The sequence below is a fragment of the Prionailurus bengalensis genome, chromosome C1, assembly GCF_016509475.1.
Source record: "Prionailurus bengalensis isolate Pbe53 chromosome C1, Fcat_Pben_1.1_paternal_pri, whole genome shotgun sequence".
NCBI classification, from domain to species: domain Eukaryota; kingdom Metazoa; phylum Chordata; class Mammalia; order Carnivora; family Felidae; genus Prionailurus; species Prionailurus bengalensis.
This window is the reverse complement of record NC_057345.1, coordinates 25,209,490-25,228,032: the sequence shown is the minus strand read 5'-3', so window position 1 is coordinate 25,228,032 and position 18,543 is coordinate 25,209,490. Positions and strand designations below refer to the sequence as shown.

Genomic DNA, 18,543 nt, shown 5'->3' with positions numbered 1-18,543 from the left:
GTAGCCCTGTGCCAGGCACCATGCTTGGTACTTAGAATGAACAAAACAGACAAAAAACCACTGCCTCATGGAAACAAACAACAAACATGAAATAAGTAAGTAAATCCCACATACAAGGTAATAAGTGCTGTGAGAAGACAGAGAATAAGGTGGGGCTGGGGGGGCGGGGAGCACGGATGCCGGGGGGTACGGATTCAGTTTTAAACACGAGGTCAGGGTGGGCCTCACTGAGCAGGTGACTCCAGAGTGATGACTCAAAGGTGGACGGCTGGATTTTCTGTTCAGGTCAGTGGTGCTGCTCGTGCCTGCCTGACAGCCCAGGGGGCCCAGGTGAGGACGGAGGTGGGCCCGGACAGGTGCGCAGACGCCCCAGAGCCCCATCCTCCGTGCAAGCCCTCCGCGATCAGCCTGAGCTTGTCTTCAGTCACCTGTTCTGGCAAATCCTCTCCGCCAAGTAGGTGGGCCGTGAAATGCTGGCCGTCCTGAACGCTGTTTGCCTAATTTGCCACCAAGCATCAAGGGAAGGGAGAACCCAGCCCTGGCCACACGGTGTCCCTAATGCCCCAGGCCACCTCACCGAGGCGGCTTGCTCTGCCCATCAACAAACTCATCAAACTAAGGTCCCTGTCCCAGCAGGCCCCATGCTGGATAGGCTTGAATAAACAACATTCCCCGCCATCAGGAAGACATTGGCTGCCCACCATGAACACGGTAAGAGTCCAGATTCCTTAGTGTGTCATTCAAGGCCCTTCATCGTGTGCTCTGGCCTCACCTCCCTGCTCCTATGCACCCTACATCCTGGTCCAAGATCCATTTCTCACCCGGCAACCTTGTCTGACTAATGATTCTGCCCACCAAACCTGTGATCCGGATGCATCCTCAGTACAGGGGCCACTCCCCCCCCCCCCCCCGCCCACCATCTCCTCTATGCAACAGGGAGGAGGGCAAGCACAGGGCCCAGGCTCAGATGCCAAGGCCAGAGCCAGTTCACAGGCTGCACAGAAACCTGCCAAGTGGAGCTGGTTGGCCCGATTTTGAGAACCCCATTCTACCTGCACATTTCTGGATGTCATGTATCTGGAGACATCATTCCAACCATGGCACCCTGTCCCTACAATGGAAGGACCTTAATGGCCATCTGGACTGACACAACCCCTCCGTTCCATTCTCCCCTCACCCTCTCCAGGGCTGGGGAATTCATTCAGTTGGGGTCAGGTGGCAGAGGGGACTAAGGGACCCCAGGGCATGTGCTGATTTTGTCTTAACCCCTCCAGGGCTCACCCCAGAGTCCTTGCCTCCCACCGCTCCTCTCCCCTGCCCCCAGCCTCTGGCCCCACCAGCCTCCCCGACTCCACTAGACTCCAAGCTCCTCCCTTTATCCAGGCTGCCCCCTCTTCCGGGCACACTCTTCCCCAGCTAATACCCGGTGAAAACCCACACTCCTGTTCTCAGCATAAAAGCCCCCGATTGGGCGGTCTTCCCTAAGCCCCCACACCAGGCCTGGGCCCTGCAGCCCACCCCCAAGCAATGTGTATTTTGTCACTGCCTAGTCACTGTTTCCTGGGCTGCCTCCTGAGGGCAAGGGCTCCCCTGGTCTTGTTCACCAGCATCACCCCAGGGCCCAGCCAAGAGGACCCTGTACATAGGCAGGGACTGAATCAAAGAGGGTTTTCTCTCTGATGTCGGTCACTGGCAACAGTAATATGCTCAACATAGCCAATGACGTCCATCCTCAGATATAGGATGCAAGTATTTGTTGACTGACTGCACCCTCCAAAGGTCCTTCCTCAGGGCCCCAGCCAAGCCCTCTGGAGACGGAAAGCCCCCTGTGGCCTCCCAGTCCCAGTACCACAGCTGCCTGGCCTCCTCCCTGGACTCCCAACAGCAGCCTCTCCCCTCCTGGCCTCCGCCACAGCAGCAGCGCAGGGATCTGACCTCGTCATGGCCCTGCCTGGCGACCTCCACTGTCTCCCCCTTTTCCAGGACAGAGTCCAAACCCTGTGACCCAGCATTCAAGGCCTTGGTTTCTAAAGCCTCCCCCTCCACCACTGCTCTCCCCGGAAGGGAGTCTTTCCAACTTTCCAGTGAGCTACGCACATGAAGACACCGCCCCCCCCCCCCCCGCCCCCCCCAGCAAGCCTCTGAGCCTGTGCTCATGCTGCCGCCCCTGCCGGGAACACCTCCCCCGACTCCACCCCTGCTCAGTTCCAACATCAGACTCCTGTCTCCGCAGGGCATCTTCTCTGTAGGGGAGCACCCAGCCCGCTCCCCACATGCGCTCACATGTGCGGACCACAGGCAGCGCAGGGGGGCCGAGCTGAAATCAGTGCCCCTGGACCGCCGCAGCCCCCCACCCTGGGGCCCCGAAGACTCGCCCTGCGGTAGCTGGCACCTCCACCCATAGGAGCTTCTTCCGCAGCCCCTTCCTCCCTGTGACGCACGGGCTCCTGGGGGATCTGGGCTCAAATCTCACTTCTGCCTCCTCGTAGCACAGTGACCTTGGGCAAGTGACTTTGCCTCCCTCAACCCAGTTTCCTCAGTCCGAAAATGGCGATAATAATACGGATTGTAATGACCATAAGGATTCAGTGACTTCTTCGAAGGGTGTTCATGAGATACTTTCTATTTAAGATAAACAGGTTATACAAACCAAGAAGGAGAATTTATTCAATGTTTAAATAAAATTATGGACAATTCATCAGTTCTCATTTTTTCTTTTATTTCCCAGGTAATAAATTACACTGAACGACTTCAGCCGGGTGAATGCTTTGGAACTAACACCACGGTAGGGTCAGCACAGGTTAACCTTCCTTGAGATGACTCACTCTCCGTGCCACTTTTCAGATTCGCTACCTCTTCTTTAGAAACACAGCTTCACACTACAGGAGGACTTCGTATGGAAACACCCGCCTCGGGGCCAGGCACACGGGCGTCCTGGACACAGGCTAGTTGTGGGTAGAATTTGACTACCGTGACGATCATCAGACTCGAGAAAAACGGAATGACGCCTACCCCTGCCACCAGTACGCCTACCCCGGCACACGCACACAAACGTCACATAGCTGAGAAAACAAATGCAAACCGGTCTGCAGCCTGAATAGACAAACACATCTGGTCACTCGAGCCTCTTCCTAGACCTCACCTACCCACTCACAAAACAGGTGCAATCCCCGACTTTTGCCTTGTAAGGCTGCAGGTACATGACCTCGCCCTCGTGCTAACTGCTGTCGCAGGTGTGACAGATGCCATTTTTCTACGCTGACCAGACTCTCTGCAAAGTTCTGCTGACTTTCTTTTGAAATACATGTGGTTTTTATTATTTATGGGGCCACCCCTGAACTCTGGACTTCTGGAACACTCTGCCAGCTACCTGCGTTTCCTTACTTGTTTTGTCTTCCTTTCACGGAGGAGAGCCCCACCAAAGTGCTTCAGCACATCGAAACCACGTTGCCCCCCAGAATGCTTCCAGGCACATCTTTCTCCATAACCAGAGTCATCTTGCTCAACCTGTTTCTAACTCTATTTCTATTACGTAACCAGGGCTGGTTCAGCCTTGGACGTGACCTTCTTTTATTCCCCTCATTACTGGCATCACCCTTGGAAGATGGATTTGATTATGTGCCTTGACTGTCTGGTTTTCTACGGAGGGGCAAAAAGCAGGAAAGAGTCTCTGTGGAACGGCAGGAAACAAGGAACCTGGAATCTGGTTGCTTCTTTGTGTTTAGCTCTTTGTTTGTTTGTTTGTTTGTCTAACGGATTCTGGAACTTGTATTCGGGACACCCACCTCTTTGTCACTGGGTGAGGACACATCGGTTTAATTATATGTGTCACTGTCTAATGACTAACAATTTGTCTCTAATGTTAATAGGACCCTCTTCTATTGCTTGTTTGGTTTCCCACCATTATGCACTCAAATCACTCGAGGAAAAAAAAAATGTGTGTCCTTGGGAATGGAGAGCAATCCCTGGATAAGGAACATCAGCAAAGTCCCCTCCTTCAAAGGCCTGTGAAATTTTTGTTGTTTTTTTGGTCACGGTCTTGAAGAGTATTTTAAAACAAAGGTTTACTTCTGAAAAAACTAGGATTCCTCCTAATTATCACTACTTGCTACTGTGTTTCTTTCTTTTTTTTTTTTTAAGTTTATTTTTGAGAAAGAGAGAGACAGACAAAGCATGAGTGGGGGAGGGGCAGAGAGAGAGGGAGACACAGAATCTGAAGCAGGCTCCAGGCTCTGAGCTGTCAGCACAGAGCCTGATGCGGGGCTCCAACTCACAAACCGTGAGATCATGACCTGAGCCGAAGTCAGACGCCCAACTACTGAGCCATTCAGGCGCCCCATTTAAAAAAAATTGTTTTTTGAATGTTTATTTATTTTTGAGAGGGAGAGACAGAGCGTGAGCAGGGGAGGAGCAGAGAGAGAGGGAGACAGAATCCGAAGCAGGCTCCAGGCTCTGAGCTATCAGCACAGAGCCCGAACCGGGGCTCGAACTCACAGACCGCGAGATCATGACCTGAGCTGAAGTCAGACGCTCAACTGACTGAGCCACCCAGGTGCCCCATTACTACCAAACCAATGCTCATACCTTACCTGGGCTGCCCACCTTGTGCCCTAGCCTTCTCGAATCCAGGCCCCTAATCAGAATAATGTTATCAAAGTATCTTTTACACCCAAACGCTCTTGGACTTTCCAGATGGCCACCAGGCAACACCAAAGAGTCCCTTCTTTGCTTTACTAAAAGAGGGGATGCTCCAAATGATTGAGCGTTTTGTATTTTCTGTATTTTTAATTAGACAAACACTAGAGCGAGGGCTGTCCTATGAAGATACTAGTGTAAGGCAGCTGGCAAATCAAAAGAAGAGATGGCCAATCTCCCTGCATTAATTTTATATTTTATGTGTGTATATACATACAGAAAATGTATTATACACTTATATTCATTTTATATGTATGATAATATGTAACTTATACGATTATATAGTATATCATACAGAATTATATATGCTATATAATATAAATATATACATTTGGGCACTTTTTAAAATGGAGACCAAAAAACAGTAACTTATTTTCACGTACAATAAAAATCAAAAAGACATGTCCTTATGAGCACTAGGTGTTATATGTAAGTGACGAATCGCTAGGTTCTAATCCTGAAAACAATACTCCACTGTATGTTAACAACTTGAATTAAAAAAAAAAAAAGATTTTGTTCTACATTTAACTAACTACACTTACCAATTAGTGACAGTTACAACACGTCTTATGAGATAAATTAAAAGCGTCTGAAGATGGGTCAATGCCCTGGCTGCCTAAAATCTGTTCTTAATCTTAAATATTGATCATGCAATATATCGTAATAAAAGACTACACTCTCCTCCACTCTGACATTGTTGACTGTTACAATAAATGGACCAGAGTCATTTGGTCTCAGCAACAGATCTGAGGTCCCCCTCACACCTGTCAAAAGACCTCTGCTTCAGGTCTGAAGTTGAGTCTTCTGAAGAAGACATCAAGAGATTATGGGCTCAGTAGAGGACTACAGCACATGCACTCAGTTCTTTATGCTCCAGAGAACAGATGAATGGGCACAGCTTCCAAATGGACACCATCACCTCGAGCAGACACCGTGTGAGGCCAAGCCAGGGTCCCAGAGTCTTCACTCCAGAAGCAGGCAAGTTGGCAAAGCAGACTAACCACCCGAGATCAGCAGAACAGGAATTATGACTTTGGACGGAATGAAAGTGATTTAGTTGGGGTTAATTTCTATTTCCTAAAGGGCATATGAGAAAACCCATTTCTTCTTTGATCTACCTCTAATCCTCAATTTAAGCTATCTTTGAACAAGGAATAAAATACTCAGACCGGGGTGTCTGGGTGGCTCAGTCAGTTAAACGACCGACTTCAGCTCGGGTCACGATCTCACGGTTTTTGAGTTCGAGCCTCACGTCGGGCTCTGTGCAGATAGCTCAGAACCTGGAGCCTGCTTTGGATTCTGTGTCTCCCTCTCTCTCTGCTCTTCCCCCACTCACACTCTGTCTCCTTCTCTCTCTCAAAAATAAATAAATATTAAAAAAAAAAAAAAACCTGCTCCGACCAACTGCCAACAATTTGAGACCATTTGCTCTTCGTGACCATTAGTTTGGTAAATAGGGCCAGTAAGAATCTGTCCTCCTTCCCAACAGGATATAATTGGGTAAATCAAATTTGTAACCACCACCATGCCAGAAATGTCACATCTGAAGACAAATTTCATTTCATTATAGTATTAGATTACTATAAGCCTGATAGTAAAACATAAGGACTGTCCTTCACATGTGGGAATGTGGGCTCCCTAAGGCTCCAGGAAACTGGACCAGATCTGCTCCCTGGCTTATGGAACCCCGGCCTTCAAGGTTACACATGAAGTTACTCCTGCCAGCCCGAAACGCCAACGCACTGGGTTGGGGGGGGGGTGTCTCCAAAAACAAGGTACCCTTTCCATCACAGGCTGTACAGGCACAACCCAACAGGTGAACTGGATCCTTCTAGGTTACTGATCTTAAATAATATCATGAGGAATTTTTTCACACACACAGATTAAAAGGAGGACCCAGGGGTTTTGTGAAAGCTGACGGAAGTTAGCTCTCAAACCTTAGTATCGTATGCTCTAACCAGCAGGACTTTCTTTCTTCATCAATACCTCGTTACACATGCCTGTGTCCAGAAAACTGGCCAAACTTTAAAAAATAATCAAAGTAATGACAAAAAAATCAGAAACCTGCGGAGAGAAAGTTCTGTGGTCAGATCCTTATGCCTCAGGAGGCGCAGGACCGGGAGAAACCACGGATGCCTTGTCCTACTGGCACTCTGCCATTTGTTTCTTACCATCAAACCTACACATTATGCCTCTGAGTCCAAGGAACAGACAAAGCACTCTGTGCCCCGCGATAAAGCACACAAAGGCAATGGATGTGTATGAATAAATCACAAAAAGAACAACAATTTTTAAGAACCTAAAAATAAAAACTAGGGTCTCTCTGTCTAGCATCAGTCCTCAAAAGAGACAACATTTGAGCACTTCCTGCAAGTTACAAGCTCCACACAAAAACATTACCTCTGACTTTTACAAAGCAGATAGCGGCCAACCCATAGCAATGCTCACAGATGCTATCACCAGGGGAGAGAAAACCTCTGTGTTTCTTCCCCTCTGAAGAGATGAACTGCAATCTTGGTAACCTTTGGTTTGTTTCTCTAAACACCTATGGTGTTTTTATTTGGCGGGTGGATAGTCAGTCTTTCTGATGTCTGTACTCCCCTGCAAAAACTTGTCTTTCCTGAAAGCATTTGTATTTCTGAATCTCTCTCTGACATGCTCGACTAGACTGTACGCCTATAAGGACAGGGAGTTTTGTCTGTTTTGTTCATTGCTGCGCTCCCAGAACCTAGAATCATGTCTGTCTTATGGTAGAGGCTCTGCAAATACTTGTCAAATGGATGAATCACATGACCTATAAAAGATAGTTCTATTTATTCCACAAATATTAAACAAATGCCCAGATGCTTATTACGTGCCACACACTGGGGATATGGGGATGGACGGGACCAAGCCCTTGCCTTCAAGAGCCATCAATATATTTGGAAGTTGGGAAAAGAAGCCGGCAAGGACGAGACAGCCTATCGCTACCGTGATGGGGATGCGTAGGGCCTGTCGGGGCGTGGGGAGGCTGGACTGAGAGATGGCTAGGAGAGGCCAGAGAAAAAGGATAAAGATGGGGGAGCGTGTTTCAGGCAAAGGACACAGCAGATGAGACACGGTGGGAAGGGTGGCATAGTAGTGACAGCAGAAGCCAGTGAGGTCCACAGAGGCCATATCACCAAAGGCTTCAAATGCCAAGTAAAGGAGTTTGGTCTTGACCCTCGGGGCAGTGGGCACCTAGAGAAGGTCCTTGCCCCTCCTGCACCAGGTCCACGCACCCGGCGCAGGTGCTGAGCTGAAATCGGCTGCAGGGGGTGCAGCACCAGGCGGGCCACTCACCTGGTGTGCTGCTGGAGGTGGGAGAGCTGTCGGAAGGACTTATCACAGTAGGAGCAGTGGTAGGGCTTGACGCCCAGGTGGATGCGCAGGTGCTGGGCCAGGTAGGAGGCGTTGGCAAAGGACTTGGAGCAGTGCGGGCACTTGTGGGGCTTGGCCTCGGTGTGTGACTTGGAGTGAATTTGCATCTCAGACTTGGTGAAAAAGGTCAGCGGGCACACCTTACACCTGTGGGGTAAGAGGCACGTTCACACCTGGGAAGACGGCCACCGCCACCACCCCCACCCCGCCCCTGCCCTCTGCCAGTATACTGCTCAGGGCACCTTCCACAGCACCCAGACCTTGCACCTGGGCACAGAGCTTCCTTGTGAGGAGCCCAGGGGTACAGACAGGCTCCCAGCCTGGACACCCTCCAATCTGGAGGCAAAGGCTCTTCCCCCAGGGGCCCAATCCCGGCAGTGGGGGAAACGGTTTCCATTTCCCAGGGAAGACAGGCCTGGCAATCCTGGGAAGGTGTGCCCGGGGCCACATGCCCTAACTTTGGGAGTAAGAAGTCCTCCTCCCAGCTGCACATCAGAATCATCTGGGGAGCTTTCAAGAGGGGCTCACTGGCCCTCTGCATGTCCGCCCTCTAACCAATTATATCAAAATTTCTGGAGGTGCTGCCCTGGGATTGGCATTTTCTGAGTGCTCCCCAGATGATTCCAACTTGAGGGTCGAGAGCTTGAAGGGAGGAAGAACAGGACTCCCACGACACCAGGTTGTGGTGAGGCTGGCCTCTGGCAACCCCGCATATGCATGGGGGGATAGCCCCAGCTTGCCTGTGAATGGGCTGCGGGTGGGGCTCACCAGGAGACCCCGCTCCTCTGGACCTGGCCCCTACCCTCAGCCTCTGCAGTCCCCTTCCAGCCCCAGCTGCTGGGCTCCTAGGGCAGCCCTTGGTGTGAGCCTCCACCCCACGCCCACGTGGACCCCCTCCCACCAAGACCCCCACCTGTATGTCTTGCCCTCCTTGGCAGTCTCGCCCGAGGCCAGGATGGGGTAGGGGACTACGAGGACGGGCGGCCCCCCTGGGTTCTCCGCCTTGATCTTTTTGCGGCCGCGCTCGGACTTGGGGGGGCCAAGCAGGCCATGGCCCTGGATTGTCTTGATGGAGTCCAGGAGGGGGGGGCTGGTGATCCCTGAGATGAGGGTGGGGGACGAGGCGATGAGGCGGCTCTGGCTGGTGGTGGTGGGCGTGGACGGGGTGCTGGTCCCCGTGCCTGCACTCGACTCGGACGTGCTCACAGCCGGGGTCCGGGAGGAGAGCCCCAGACCTGTGGAAGACATGGGGTGGGGGCAGCTGCAGAGGCCTTTCTAAGCACCCCCCCACTTCCCTTTGTAAATCACCCCAGGGGGAACTAAATGAGAGGCTGTGTGTGTGTGTGTGTAGGATGCCTTAGATACCTAAGGACTAAACTGGGTTGGTAACAGAGGCACTTTGGAAATACTTCAAACTGTAGAAAAAAAACAAGCACACAGATGTTCACTACTGTGTTATGTGCAATAGCAAAAAGCTAGAGGAACTGAAATGTGTAACATTAGGGAAGGGGTCAATAAATTGTGATCAGTTTTCTCTACTGAACATTAAGTGTCCATTAAAAAGGAGGTTATTATGGGGCGCCTGGGTGGCTCAGTCAGTTGAGCGTCTGACTTTGGCTCAGGTCATGATCTCGCGGTCTATGAGTTCAAGCCCTGTGTCGGGCTCTGTGCTGACAGCTCGGAGCCTAGAGCCTGCTTTGGATTCTGTGCCTCCCTCTCTCTCTGCCCCTCCCCCGCTCAAGCTCTGTCTCTCTCAAAAATAAATAAACATTATAAATAAATAAATAAATAAGTACAAATAAAAAGAGGTTATGTTTGTAAAACAAAATATACACACAAAACAAACAACAAAATGGCCTACGTATGCACAGAAAAAGTAAGTAGGAGAAGATGTACCAAAAGTGATGTGGATAATGCAATTAGGAGTAATTTTTTTTTTAATGTGTTTTGTTTTGTTTTGTTTTGTTTTGTTTACTTAGCTATACTTTGATTCTTTGACAATGAACTTTTAAAGAAACTTCTGTGATATATATATAGGAGCGCCTGGCTGGCTTAGTTGGAGGAGTGTGCAACTCTTGATCTGGGGGTTGTGGGTTTGAGCCCCACACTGGGTGTAGAGATTACTTAAAAAAAAAAAACTTTAAAAAAGGGAAAAGGAAAAAAATAAAATAAACTTTGTTAATAAAAGTTATTCTTTTAAAAAGGAGGGGACTACAGGGGCACCTGGGTGGCTTGGTCGGTTGAGCACCCGACTTCAGCTCAGGTCATGATCTCAAGGTTTGTGAGTTCGAGCCCCAGCATCGGGCTCTGTGCTGGCTGCTCAGAGCCTGGAGCCTGCTTGGGATGTTGTGTCTCCCTCTCTCTCTGCCCCTCTCCCTCTTGCACTTTGTCACTCTGTGTCTCTCTCTCAAAAATAAATAAACACTGAAAAAAAGGGGAGGGGGGACTAGAAACATTACAATATCAGGTTAAACAGACAAAAGATGAAAATAGGATCTATTGCATGACTAAAACATTGCTTCTTTTAAAAAGAAACCAGGAGCACCTGGGTGGCTCAGTCAGTTAAGTGTCTGACTTTGGCTCCAGTTATGATCTCACGGTTTGTGAGTTCAAGCCCTAAGTCAGGCTCTGCGCTGATAGCTCAGAGACTAGAGCCTGCTTCGGATTCTGTCTCTCCCTCTCTTTCTGCCCCTCCCCTGCTTGTGTGCATGCTCTCTTTCTCTCTCTCAAAAATAAAGACTTTTAAAAAATAAAAAATTTAAGAAATAAAAAAGAAACCAAAAATCTACTCATTGAAAAAGGTAAGCTCCAGAGACGGACACATGTTGTGTCACCCACTGGCAGTGGAAGGATACATCTATCACCCTCAGTGGAGGGCTGTTTGGCACGAGCCATTGATGTGTCAATGTACCCAACTTTTTAAAAAAATGTTTAACATTTATTCATTTTTGAGAGACAGACAGAGACACAGCTTGCGTGGGGGAGGGGCAGAGAGAGAGGGAGACACAGAATCTGAAGCAGGCTCCAGGCTCTGAGCGGTCAGCACAGAGCCCGACGCGGGGCTTGAACTCACAAACCGTGAGATCATGACCTGAGCCAAAGTCAGACGCTTAACTGACTGAGCCACCAAGGCGCCCCTAATGTGCACAACTTCTAGAAATTGCCCGCAAGGAAATATTTGCCCATGAGCACAAACATCTGTGTACAGGGCCCTTCCACATAAAATTCTGCTCAGACAAAACTGGACACAACCTGTTTGTCCTCAGCAGGGGCTGTGTAAAGAGATGTGGTCCATCCTCACTGTGAAGGACTGGGCAGCCACAAAAACAAGAAAGACTCTGTGCAGTGACGCAGAGAGAATGCCCGAATGTGCCGTTGTCAGGTGAGAAAGCAAATCATAGACAGTATGAACCCATCTGTTTAAAAGCACACACACCTAAACCTCATATGTATGTAATAGACAATACATATGTGTGTGTAAATGTACAGGAAGAGATCTGAGAAGACACATCCAACTCAATTTGTGTATAAAAGATGGCTCACTCTAGGGAGGAAGAATACTTTTCTGGCAAAAGGACATTTCCATACTTTATCTAGCTGCTTCTATATTATTTGATTTTTTTACTTGGTGAATTCATCCATTTTTTACATCTGTGATTAAAGGATAAAACAAAATAAATTATAGAGAAAACGTATGAAAATGCTAACAGTGGTAGGACTAGGACGAATTTTTTCTCCTTTCAGGTTGTCTGCGAGTTCTCAATTTTCTGTAAGGACTATGCATTACCTTTCTAATTAAAAAAAAGCATTAAACATGCTTATGATAGAATGCTTATGACAGCAAGTTAAAGTCATGGGTACAGCCCTACTACAAGCTCAGCAAAATACGCACACATATTAAAAAATAAACAAAAAAGATGGAAAAGGAAGGAAATGAACCAAAGGGCTCTCTAAGCGGCTGGGTTAGGAGCTGGGATTATGAGTGGGTTTTTTCCCTTAGTTTTTCTTTTTTCCAAATTTCTTTTAATATGCTTATATTACTTTTTTAATATTACTTTTATAATGAGAAAAATAAATTTAATAAAGTCATAATAAGGGGGGAATGCGCAGAGTGTCACTGGGGCCTCAGGGAGGCTCACTGGGCCCCATAATTCCTGGGCGTCTGAGAGGAGGGGGGGAATGAGGAGAGAGGCACCCGGCCGTTGGTAGGGGTGAGCCAGGGGAGGAACAAAGGCCTGGCTGCTGTGGCCTCCGGAGAAAGCCTGTCCACCAGGCTCTGAGGTAGGCATCAGGCAGACCCAGCCCCGTGACAATGCCTCAGGATGCCCCCAGCACCCCAGTCCCAACCTACTCGACACTGAGCTCACCTCTTTCCCCCACCCCCTCCTGTGATCCCACTTCCCTGGCGGTGCCTGGGATGCCCCCTCACTTCTTCCTGCTCCTCACCCCTATGTCCAGTCTAGCATCGAGTCCTGTCCATTTCCCTCGACGTGTCTCAGATCTGTCCCCTTCTCTCCATCCCCACTGTCACTGCCTGGTCCAGGCCACCACCCTCTCCTATAGATCTCCCTGCCTCCTGCCCTCTCACCAAGCCAGTCCCCACCTCGCAGCCAGACTCAGCTTTCCAACCCAACTCTGAGCATCTCCCTCCCCTACTTACAAATCTTTCATGGCTCCCCACTGACGGAGGGTAAAGTCCAAACTGCAGGGGTGGCCCACAAGGCCCTTCACATCCGGTCGGCTTCCTCTCTAGTGTCAGCAGGACCAGCTAGAGCCAATGGACTCTAGAACCCACGTGGGCTCTGGACCCACACCGCCTGTGTCTGCCTCCTACTGACTGTGCAACTCTGGCTCACCTTCCTCATCCGTTAAATGGAGAGGTTAGGGTGCACACGAAAGTGCTGTCTTAGAAGTCAAAAATGGTCTACTGTTCAACCTAGTACTAGCACTACCCACCTCACAGGACTGCTGGGAGTAATAAAGGCACACTGCTGGCTACACGCTGGTGCTCAACTGGAGTCAGCTGCCATATTGTGAGTGTAGTCACCATCATCATCACCTGGCCCTTCCACCCATCCTACGCTTGCTTTCTACACACATACCCGCGTAGCACGTGCTGTTCCCTCTTCCTGCTTCGCTTCCCTCATCACCAGCCAACCTTTCCCTGCACATAAACCCTTCCTCCTCACCCACAGCGGGTCTGGTCAAGGTTCTTCTCTGGATTCCCTAAGTTATCTGGCACTGACCCGCCCCCGTCCTGTCAATGTCACGCGTGGGGTGGGATGGGGGAAGGCTGGGGCGGGGAGGGGAGGGTTGTCCTCCCAGACTGGCCGGGGCCTGGGGAAAGCGGGCTCCCTCCGCCCCGCCCCGTCCTCGCCGGCCCCGCCCACTCCCGGCCCGCCGTACCTGTGACGGTGCTGGTGGCCGGCCGCGCGTGCAGCGCCACGTCGGGCTGCGGCACGGCTTGCGGGTGCAGCCCCGGCACCTGCTGCAGCTTGGGCAGCGACATGACGGCTTGGCTGCTCTCGGCCGGCGCCGGCGGCACCAGCAGCGGCTGCTGCGACGAAGCCGACGTGGGCGGCAGGTGAGGCGGCCGGATCTTCTCCGCCATCAGCTGCTCCTTGATCTTGTTAATCAGGACCAGGTTGTCCAGCTGCGGGCGGGAGAGGAGAGGCACTGAGGGGGTTGGGGCCGCGCCGGGCCCCTTCCCCGGGCCGCCGGTCCCCCGCGAGCCGCGAGCCCTGAGCCCTGAGCCCCGTGGGCCGGGCCGAAGCCCGGGGCAAAGCAGAGCAGCTCCAAGAGGGGGAGGGCGGCCGGAGGGCGACGCTCGCTCAGTCTTACCTGGCTGGGCATGGTGGGAGGAGGGGGCCAGAAGTAGGGGTTGTTAAATCGAGGCTCGGCCATCCTGCGGGGAGAGAGCGACTGTCACAGGGACCCTCCCCAGCCGCCTGGGGCGAGCTCCCATCAGCTATACCCACTTAAGTCTGGCCCCACGTCTGGGACCCCCACCTCTGCAGGGCCCTCACCCTGCAGCAGGGCAGGCCCCTTACCAGGCCCGGGCAACCACGTCTCCAGGCTGAGAAGTCAGGAATTCAGTGTCTCCCTCCGTGGGCCCCAGAGGGCAAAAGTCAGAGACAGGCCAGCTATGCTCCCAGGTCCCCCATCACCCCGATGCCCACAAACCGATCCCCATTCCCCAGAAGGGCCTGAAGCTGCAGAGCCCCCCGTGAACCCATGGATTGATACCCACCCCACCAGACAGAGACACACTGGGGAGTCTTGGGGCAACTTCGTAAATGGCCACAGAACGGAGGCAACCGCCCAACCCTGATCCCTGCCCTTCTGACCCCTGCCCCTTTGAGTGCAGACAGCCTCATCGGAACATGGGGGGCATCCTGGGTCATCAGATACAGCCTTTCTGAAGGGCAATTTGGCAAGATGGTTTACAGAGACCCACAGGATTACTGCCCTTTGACCCAGGAAATTGTACCTCTGGAAAGTTATCTTCAAGAAGCAAGCACGGGCACGTGCAACACTTTACCTACAAGGACGTGTCCGCACGCTGTGCTTAAGGAGGGGCTTGAGGAGGCTGGTGGCTAGGGCAGTTGGGGGCTCTTCAGTAGAAGTATGTGACAGCCTATCTGGTGGCCCTCACTTCTGGCAATTTCCTTGGCAGGCTGTGCAATTAGGCCTTTCACCCAGAGCAGTGTGAAGGATGGGCCTTCAGAGCTATCTTACTCTTCCAGAGGGTTCAAGTCTTCCTGCAACCCTAGAGTAAGTCAAGAAGTGACTTACAGGGACCGTGCTGAACGGAGTTTTCCATTAGGCCTTACTCCCTATCAAAATTCTCTTATTTATCTTGCTCCTACAGTAATTACTAACTAAATACCTACTGGTATTGCTGTTTAAATGACTGTTTGACCGTCAAGGCCAAAACGAAATGCCTTCCACCTCATCTCCTGGTCTTAGAAGCCTGAGGAGCCCCTACTAGAATGGCAGGCAGAGGGGTTTAGGAGAAAATTCTCAACACAATCTAATCTCAACACTTTAAGAAAGATCTTTTACATAAATTATCCTTGTAATCTTTACTTGAGAAATAGGCACAGGAGGTATTATTACCCCATTTTATAGGTGAAGAAACTGAGGCTTGGAGAGAGGGGAAGGGACCTGTCCAAGACCACAGGCTAGGGTACCAGAGTCAAACTAGAAAGTGGATTTGCTCAAGCCCTTTCCTCTGGGGAGTTCGCTTTGCAACCCCCCAGTCCTTGGTTGAGCAAATACTCATAGGCAAGTGGCCTACAGAGAACAACCTTTGCCCTTTCACTCCCAGCCTGGGGGCTGGGTAGGGTCTGAGCCTGGCCAGGCTGAAGGTCATAGTACCCTCCTCTGGGGTGGCTGGGTCGGCCCCTGCCCTCTAAGGGCCCTCCTGCTCCCTCTATCCGCAGACACCAAGCTGCCCTTTCCCTCACAGCCCAGAACAAGACGCACTTCCTGCCTGGAGTTCTCCCTGACTGTTCCAGATCCCTTTCTCAGAAAGACCTCAACACAATAACAGTGAGGAGGCTGCCATTTACCAAGTGTCTATCCTGTGCCAGGCCCACTGACACGGAAAGGCAGGTACTCTCATCATCCCCATCTTACAACTGAAACAAAGTTCAGAGAGGTGGAGTGACTTAGTCAAGGTCACACAGCAAGTAAGTAGAGCTGAGATTCCCCCTCTAATCTGCCTGACTCCAAAGTCCAGCTGATTAGTCCCTTAGCTGTTCAAGGGAAAGACAAGGCATCCTGACTGCAGGCTTGTGAATATGCCCTGTCTTACGATACAAAGGGCACAGCCCGGGGGCAGGCACCCACACATCCAGAAGCTGTCCCTCCCAGCTGTTGTCCACCAGGGAAAACGTGAAGGGAACTGAGCTGAAGAGCCTGGGAGAGGAGGCTCCAGGCTGGGGCGGGGGAAGGGGAGCCGAGAACTGGATCTCATCTGTCTCACTCATCTCAGCATCCCCAGCAGCCAGGCCTAGAGGTGACCAACAACAGTTGTATGACGGAATGAATACATGAAGGGATAATAATCAGAACTCAAGACAGCCACATACAGTTTGACGGTTGACAAAGCTCTCCTGTACCCACAGACCTTCTCCTCAGAGCCCAAGGAAGCAGGGAATAGTCTCATCCCCATTTCACAGAGGGAAGCACTTTGCTCCAGGCCACAAGGACGGAGGCAGCACTGCACCGCCAGGTTGGGCACTGGCTCTCAGAGCCTCAGTCCTCCTCATCTGTGAAATGGGGTGAAGCAGGCTGCTCTGCCTCATTCCTGCCCTGCCCCACCCCAGCCCAGGGCTCTGCCTACCGCACCAGCTGTTCCTTGGCATTTCCTCCTTCTCTTCAGCTCAATGCCAAGTTCAGGCTTCCCAAAGCCCCTCCCTGGCTAGGGAGGTATGGGGAAGAAGGTGGCTGGCCTAGGATCCCATGGCTGGAATAGAGCATCCTCTCTGCTACTTGTCTGGCTCCTGGCCAGGCAGGGATGGCCCCTCGCCCTGGCTTGGCACAGGCCCACAGAAGGGAGGGGTCTGACCTGGGCCACTTAATCTGACCCCGCAGTCTCTTCCTAATTTCTCCTCATCCTCCTCTGGCTGGTCTTAAGTAATTTAGTGATTCAGTCTGTGACCCTTGCCCTGGTGTATACCTACTGTGTGTCAGATGCAGGGAAGGCAGGCGGGGGGAGGCATTTGCTGAGCTCCTACTGAGTGTCAGGAACACTGCTAGGAGCACTTCAGGAGTATCTCGTGTGAGCCTCCCAGAAAGCCTGTGAGGTGGGTATCCACCTCTGCAACCCTGGGACCTACGTGACCTGGCAAGCCGTCGCAAGAGGCAAGTGGGGAGGGTGGCTAGGGCCGGGCTAAGGCACTCAGACCTTGTCTTAAGGGAGGGGTTTTAAGCAGGAGAAAGACTGGTCAGGTGTGTGTTTACAATAGGTGGACAGCAGAAAGGCATTCCCAGCAGGGGCCACAGCTTGAGCAGAGGCATGGAGGTCTGAAAGTTCAAGGCAGGTTCGGGTCCATGAGCAGCCACCTTCAGGCACCAAAAAGAGAGCTGGAGAGGGGAGGTAGTGGGGGTACGGAATGCCCACTGAGGGGCTGGGCTGGGATGCTGGTGGGGAGAAGGCATCAAGAGAGTGTGCTGGGCTGGGGAAGCAACAGAGCTAAGGGGCCTGAGGTCAGAGGGCACAGCCTGAGGTCAGAGGGCGCAGCCTGAGGGCAGGGGCAGGGGAGAGGAGATGGGGGCAGGGGCAGAGGGGCCAGGTGGGCTGCGGCTGAGCATTCCCGTGGGGACAGGCAGAAGAGACACTGCTGGTGGTCGGACAGGACGTGCACACTGGGCTTCAAGCCCCAGAGAGAAGCCCAGACTGTGCTGTGAGCCGTGAAACAGCGAGCCCTGACCCTTACAGCGGGCCAAGCACACTGTCATTTCATTTTTCTGGCTCTAAAAGGTGAAGAAAGTTGGATGGGTGGGTGAATGAAACACCTAGAGCTGCTTCTGTAAACAGCATCCTGATGGCAGCCGGCCCATCTATCCATCCATCTGTCCATCCATTTGTTCTCGATACGTTCTCTGGGCCACACCGGGACCAGAGCTGGGGATCCTGAGGCAAACGGGAGAGTCCTGCCATCCGGGAGCCCCAAGCTAAGTGGAGGAAGCAGACATGTGACCCCTCAAGCGTCTACCAAAGAGAACTCTCACCTGAGACCAGCTACATGCCACCGAGGACCTTCACGTGGTCCAGGCTGACCTTTCACGGCCTCACGCTGCCTCAGCCCTCTGTGAAGCTCTGTGTGCTGTGACCCTGGGCTCCTCATCTCAGCGTCTCTCACAGTTTCCACCCACAGGCCAGGCTTTTCTCTCCCGCCCACCTCGTCCCTGGGTGGCCCATCCACTCTAGGATTTGAAAACCCAGCCAAGCCCCAAGTCTGCACCCCCAGACCAAGCCTGCCTCTGGAGCTCCGGGCCCACCTTCCAGCTACCTCCCTTTTGCTGTCTCATGGGCTGATAGACCTGGTCTTCCCCTAGGACACGTACCCCCTGTAGCCCTCCCCGACCGCCCAGATGCTCCTGCCACAGACACACACGGGTCCCCAACACGTCCCTGCCCTCCCCTCCCAGCTCAGATCCACCACAAGCCGCATCCACGGGACTGCATTTCCAAATTCTCCCTCAAATCCACCCACTCCTCTCCCTGAGTCCTAGCTATGATCACCTCACCTGGACCATGGAACTGCCTGCTTTGTTTAGAGCCCAATGTACCTGGATTCAAATCTCGGCTCCAACTCACCAGCTGTGTGATCTTGGGCAAAGCACTTGCTCCTGCCCCTCAAGTAAGGGATGAGCAGCCCAGAGCCAGGGACCTGACCCAGGATGGAAAAAAGGATCAGGGAGGACTTCCCAGTGGAG

The 18,543-nt window shown here is 51.9% G+C and overlaps 1 protein-coding gene across 2 annotated transcripts in view; it reads right to left on the bottom strand.

Annotated features, from left to right (window-relative positions):
• ZNF362 (zinc finger protein 362) overlaps positions 1 to 18,543 on the bottom strand; it is a 40,021-nt gene that overhangs the window by 6,465 nt on the left and 15,013 nt on the right. For both annotated transcript variants that reach the window (XM_043578658.1, XM_043578659.1), the window contains 4 exons: positions 13,936 to 13,999; positions 13,501 to 13,747; positions 9,008 to 9,329; positions 8,017 to 8,241 (listed from right to left, as the gene is read on the bottom strand). In XM_043578658.1, coding sequence (XP_043434593.1) covers positions 8,017 to 8,241; positions 9,008 to 9,329; positions 13,501 to 13,747; positions 13,936 to 13,999 — 858 coding nt within the window. The remainder of the gene's footprint in view (positions 1 to 8,016; positions 8,242 to 9,007; positions 9,330 to 13,500; positions 13,748 to 13,935; positions 14,000 to 18,543) is intronic.